The following is a 6,000-nucleotide window of genomic DNA, read 5'->3' on the forward strand; positions in this document are numbered from 1 at the left end:
TTTCCGCTCCCCACACCCAGGGGCCGCGGGAGAAGCGGCCCAAGACACGCCGCGGGGGGAGTCGGAGGCGGGGCGAGTGGGCGGTGACGCAGCCGGCTCCCAGGCTCGCCGGCCCCGCCCCCGAGCGCCGGCGCCACCGCCCGCGCTCTAACGAAAGGAGACGCGCCGCGCGCCCGGGCCCGCTCCCCGTCCCCCGCCCCGCCGGCTGCAGGGCGGGCGGCCAGGCCGGCGGTACCCGAACCGAGCGGGCGGGCGCGGGAGAGCTCCGTGTCGCCCCGCGTCACCTCGCGTCACCCCGCGTCACCCCGCTCCGCCTGCTTCCCAGAGCCCGGCGCCCCGCCCCGCGCGCAGGCGCAGGGCCGCTTCTCGGGTCCGCCCTTTCCCGAGATTTGAATTTTCCCCAGCCAAGATAGAGAGGCAAATACCCGGATGGTGATCGCTGGCCTTTTCGCGCCAATACTGTAAGTTCTCGCAGCAACCTTAAGAGGTGGGTACTGGCATCCCCGTGTGCTAAATCTTGCAGGAGGCCGGCCGGTGGCTGCACGGTTATCTGCACTGGCAGACTCAGGCTGTAGTGCAGGGGCCCTGAGCTGGTGTCTGTGAGCTTGAGGCAACCACAGAGGATTTTTCCACTTTCTCTCAGCTTTATTTCATTTTTATTTTCACCAACCCCGATTTGAAATTTGGCGTTTCCCGCAACTACGAATATAGGCCACAGAGCACACACAGAGTGTTAGCCTGGTGGCCTATGGAAGTGACACCATTTCAGATCACTTAGCTTTTGTTGTAGTCATCTTGAAATGAACTCAAGTACAAGACCTGCCCGTACGTCCTGTCATTTAACTTACCAGTAGAGAAGCACATATATTACCATATCACACATTTTCCAAAATATTTTCATACCATCTCTCGACCTGTTAAGTTTATGTTGTAACTCTGTTTCTGTGTATTTGGAAGCATTTGTTTGGGAAAGGCCACAGAGACCTGTGGCGGCCAGAGGACAAGAGCCCTGGGGCCTGTATATGGGTGTGCCGCCAATTGCCCTAAATGACCTTGGGTATTCACCTCCCCTCTATGGCCCCGGGTCCCTCCCCGTAAAATAAGGAAGGTGAGCTGCTGGTTTCCAAAGACCTTGACTGAGTTCAGCAGTTCTCTCCCTGGAGTTCAGGAGTCACTGGAGTTGTTCGAGGCTTCTTGGGTATCCAGGTGTCCCAGAGTGACCTCACCTGCAAGGGATGTCCCACATTACAGCCTTCAAGCTGGCACCCCCTTATCTGCAGAAAGGCAGCAAGGGTGGTCGGGACAGTCAGGGACACAACAAGCAGTGGTCATAAATGCTACAGGGAAGAAGCCAGCACTGTGACAGGTGACAGTGGCTCCTGCATAAATGCATATAGCCGCGGGAAGCAGGGGAGAGTGAGGAACATGTGTTAACCCCTTAGCCAGGATATCGTCCTGCTTTGCAGAACTTCTCCAAAAGACTCCACAACTGTGGGCCAGTGCCTTTGGCCTTTGTGTGCCAGGTGCTGGGGGAATCTGTAAAGAACTTTGAGGGTCATGTCACAAGGGTCATGGCAGGAGCCATGGTGTATGGAGGAGCTAGGCCATAAAGTACCCAGCCTGGTCTCCTTGGTGGACTTGGGAAATTGGTTGGATGACATGTCACTTTCAGCTTGCACAAGGGCTCGGGTGGACTCTGCCCAGCAGCCAGAGAGAGGAGTCACTCTCCACGCCCTTCCTGGACCTTCTCTATCAAGCTGACAGTGTTTTGCTCCTGTCCCCGGCTCTTACCCATGCTTGCTGGCAGACGGGAGGGTCAGGCTAGCGCAGGTCCCAAAGGCCTGGCACTTCATGACACAGAGCCGGGCCCCGGATAGGTGCAGGTGAGCTGTCCCAGCTGGAGTCAGCAGCTGAGTGGGGAAGCCGCTGCAAGAGAATGGCAGCTGAGTGGAAAGTGTCAGCAGACGTGAGGCAGGAGGGGAGGCGGCCTGCAGAATCTCACTCTGGGCAGGACAGACCGGGCCTAGGGAGCTTTCAGGACTCCAGCGGGAGGGCACTTGGACGTGTGGCCGAGAGACTGGGACGTGATCACGCGTGGAGTAGAGAGCCAGCCACCAAAAGGTGTTAAGCGGGACTGGCACGATCCACTCCAGGGGCGCTCTTGCGGAACGTGCTGGGGGGGGGGGGTTGGCTGTCGTGCACAGACCACATTAGCAGTGGGCAGCCTGGGAACGGGAACCCCAGGACAGACCTAGCCCCCTGGACCCAGAGGCTCTTAGGGAAAGAGCTGGGGCGGGCGTGGACCGCAAGCTGAGGCAGAGGCTCACGCTCAATGAGGAGCTGTAGAGTCAGTATGGGGGCTCTGGTTCACTGAGGGAAATGCTGGGCCCCATGGTCCTCCTTAACAACGGACCCCCGAGGCAGGACGGGAGCAGGAAAGGCCAGCAGCACTGTCCCCAGAAAATAGAGGTGGCTGCCCAGGGCCACGTGAAAAGCGAAATGGTAATGTGCCAGTGAAAGCATAGGAAGGACAGAGACATGTGGGCTTTGTGCTTGAATGGCCGTGAATTGAAATTGAGCAGGTATTCACAGAGCTTGGGAAGGAGAGCGGGGGAATCAGACCCTGCCCTGCCCTTTCAGGGCCTGCGTTGCAGGGGGAAATGGAGCTGTGCCTCAAAAACAAAAGGTGCTAAGTGGTCTCCACCTGTAAGAATTTAGTCCACACGAGGACTGCTCCTGGAGGTACTGGAGGCATCGCCATTCTACACGTGTGCAAACTGGGGCCCAGACTGGTGAAGGCCCAAGGTCACACAATTAGCAGGTGTGGGGAGCCGGAGTTTGAACACAGGCAGTCCCTCTCTTCCCCACCGGCCTGCCGTTTTGGCTTTGAGTCATTTTCAGAGCGCGGAACCTTTTCTCTGTTCCATGGCAACATGCTTCTAGGCTACTGGGCCAAGTCACAGCGCAGCTGGCCCCAGAGCAGTTGACAGTCATGATAACTGCATGTTCTTTTTAAACTGTCTGCTTCTCCAACTGCAGGAAATGGAAGGTTTATTGTGGGCCAAGGGAAGCAGGGGATTTGGGATGGTGTGGCGCTTCGGGGCAGGGCAGGAAGGCCCACCCGGCAGATGCTCTTCCTCCTCCCGCTGTCCTCTCCCCCCTTCCTTCCCCTCCTCCTGCCCCCTCCCCTCCTCCTCCTCTCGCACCGCCCCATCCCTTGCCTTGGATTCTAGAACTTGGACCACAGGGAATGGTGTCAAACTGGGTATTTGGTGAAAAGGGCTTGGGGCCAGCTGGAAACTTCAACATTTATGACACCACTGAGGCAGGGAAGCCCATTCTGAATTGTAGCAACAGTCCTAGGAAAGGTTGAAGTGTGTGAATGCAGCGGCTCTAAGGGAAGGAGGGCAGTGAGCCGGGTGTCACAGTACACAGATGAAGGACTGAAGGACAGAGCGCATGGGTGTCAGGAGAGAAAGGCATGAAACCTCTAGGGGAGATCTAGATGATTCTAGAAGCCATGATTCTGGAAGCCATGAGTAAGAAGGTGACCATGCTGTGGGTAGCGCTTCACTTTTATTTCTGGTTGGTTTTCTTTCTTTCATTTTTTAATTTTTTAAGTTTTTTTATTTTTTGAGAGAGCAGGTGAGCAGAGGAGGGGCAGCGAGGGAGAGAGAGAGAGAGAGAGAGGGAGAGGGAATCCAAGCAGGCTCCGCACCGTCAGCACGGACTTGGGGCTCGAAGTCAGGAACAGCGAGATCATGACCTGAGCCGGGGTCGGTGGCTTAACCCACTGAGCCCCCCAGGCGCCCCCTGGATGGTTTTCTTTCTAACCACCCTCTTTTTGTAACCACAGAGGAAAAAGGCAGAACGCCCTTCCACTTCTGCTCCCCAGTCGGCGGAGCCACGGCTGGCCCAGCGAGGGGGGCCGGGGCGCGTTGCTTGGCGGAAGCCGAGTGTGTGAGTTCTGACCTGCCAGTCACACCTGCGGTTCCGCATGCAGCCCGAGTCCACGCGGGCGCTGTGCCACGTGGCTGTGGCCAGCTGCTTCTGCCTGGCCGTCGTCTACGCGGGGGTTTTCGACGGCGTCTCCATTCAAGTGGGCTACGAACACTACGCTGAAGCCCCGGTCGCCGGCCTCCCCGTCTTCCTGGCCATGCCCTTCAACTCACTCGTTAACGTGGCCTACGTGCTCCTGGGGGTGTACTGGCTGCGGAGGAAGGCGGTTCCCCTGGGGCACCCCGTGCATGCGCGGAGGGCTCGCTACCTGAAGGACGTGTTTGCCGCCATGGCCCTGGTGTATGGCCCGGTGCAGTGGCTGCGGGTCGCCACGCAGACGCACCGCGCCGCTGTGCTGGACCAGTGGCTCACATTGCCCATCTTCGCGTGGCCCGCGGCCTGGTGCCTCTCCCTGGACAGGGGCTGGAGGCCCGGCCTGTTCCTGGCCATCGAGGGCCTCTCCCTCGGCAGTTACGGCCTCGCCTGGCTGCACCCCTGCGGCTTTGAGGCCGCACTGGCCGCACACATCGCGGCGGCCGTGGGCCGGGCCCTGCACGCTCACGGGCGCCACGGCGGCGCCTCCTCGGGAAGGCACTTGGCGCTGGGCGTGCTGTCCTGCGCGGGCTTCGTGGTCCTCAAGCTGTGTGACCACCAGCTCGCTCGGTGGCGTCTCTTCCAGCGGCTCACGGGCCACTTCTGGTCCAAAGTGTGTGACGTGCTCCAGTTCCACTGCGCCTTCTTGTTTCTGACCAGTTTAAGCACCAGCCGGAGACTTCCTCCGGATGGGAAGGCGCGTTGAAGCGCGGAGAGAAGCCGCTTCCAGCCACTGATCGCCACCGTGTCGCCGGTGTGAAATTTCCTTCCCGGGTGCGACAGATGCGAGGGCTCCGTGGAGGGCCGTCCCTTCCTCCGAAGCCACGGGCTTCGGTATTTAGGCGTGAGATGTTATGCTGTGTGCCACTTACTTTCAAAGAGATAAAGCAAATAGCTAAGTGCAGGGGGTTCAGGGACTCATTGTCCTGCTCTTGTAACTCTTCTGTACTTTGAAATTCTTTCCAAATAAAACGAGCCCGAGAAATCCATCACTCTCATGGCGGCAGGGGAACGTTTGTCTGCAATGGCTTCGCGGTTCAGGTCACGTCCGTGGGCTGCTGACGGGGAGACTGAGTCACAAACCCATGCTGAGCAGACCGATGTGGCATCAGTGACGGCCGTGCTGACAGCAGGTCACACGGAAGGAGCCACGTCACCGCAGACCCTTCACGGAACCAGACAGGGCCGTCCGGATGAAGAAACACAGATGTCAAAAGTTGAATTCTCAACGCAACGTTGCCCTCAGAGCCAGGGTGTGGCTCAGATGTCCTCCGTAGCAGTGGTTACTGAAGTGTCACGTGTCTGTTTCCATGGAGAGACCCAGAGCAGGGCATGAGCCAGCCCCACACCCCTGCCGTCCCGGGCCCTCAGGAACCACGGTCTCCTGATGGCGTGTCAGGCAGGGCCCTGGAGTGGGCATCTTGAACCCCCCCCCCCCCATGCTTCTCGTGCAGACAACAGTGTCCGAAGCAGCGAGCCCAGGGGTGACACTGTGGCCGAAGAGAGGCTGAGGGTTTCTGCCCTCTTCGGACCCTTGAAGGCCGTGCTGTTCGTGTTCTTTCTTCCACTTGTTAATGTGCTCTTTTTTTTCCATTTTTTTCATGTGCTTCTTAGACGCCTGTTTTATCCCCCGCTGTCTGAGAGGCGTTCAGTCTGTAGAAACAGAGGTGAAGACAGCGTTCGAGAGGACACTGTGTTCCTTCCAAACGGCCTCTCGGGATGGGCTGCCTACACGCACCCACTCAGTGTCCCCCCAGGCCCCTCTTCCTGGAGCCTGCGGGTTGCCATGTGGACCATTGCTGTGGAAACCGGGTCCCTGTACTGGATGTTCTGTCCCAGCTGGGCACCCCGCGAGCGGGCGGTGGGTCCTGACCAGGCCACCGCCCGAAGAACCCCACAGGTGGGGGC

General features: G+C 58.9%; 2 protein-coding genes across 2 annotated transcripts in view; one reads left to right on the forward strand and one right to left on the reverse strand.

Annotated features, from left to right (window-relative positions):
- The window catches only part of HCFC1 (host cell factor C1), a 26,220-nt gene extending 25,499 nt beyond the window's left edge, over positions 1 to 721 (reverse strand). Inside the window, exon 1 of the mRNA XM_043570541.1 lies at positions 717 to 721. The gene's annotated coding sequence lies outside the window, so the exon portion shown is untranslated. The remainder of the gene's footprint in view (positions 1 to 716) is intronic.
- TMEM187 (transmembrane protein 187) lies at positions 178 to 5,104 on the forward strand. Its single transcript, XM_043570551.1, has 2 exons — positions 178 to 487; positions 3,857 to 5,104. The coding sequence occupies exon 2, from the start codon at positions 3,998 to 4,000 to the stop codon at positions 4,796 to 4,798; it is 801 nt and encodes a 266-aa protein (XP_043426486.1). The 5' UTR covers positions 178 to 487; positions 3,857 to 3,997; the 3' UTR covers positions 4,799 to 5,104.
- Positions 5,105 to 6,000: the final 896 nt, after the last annotated feature.

Source organism: Prionailurus bengalensis, chromosome X, assembly GCF_016509475.1.
Source record: "Prionailurus bengalensis isolate Pbe53 chromosome X, Fcat_Pben_1.1_paternal_pri, whole genome shotgun sequence".
Taxonomy (NCBI): domain Eukaryota; kingdom Metazoa; phylum Chordata; class Mammalia; order Carnivora; family Felidae; genus Prionailurus; species Prionailurus bengalensis.

What these genes read in the sequence shown, in the direction of transcription:
- TMEM187 (XM_043570551.1), top strand. Translation starts at nt 3,998, where the DNA reads ATGCAGCCCGAGTCCACGCGGGCGCTGTGCCACGTGGCTGTGGCCAGC.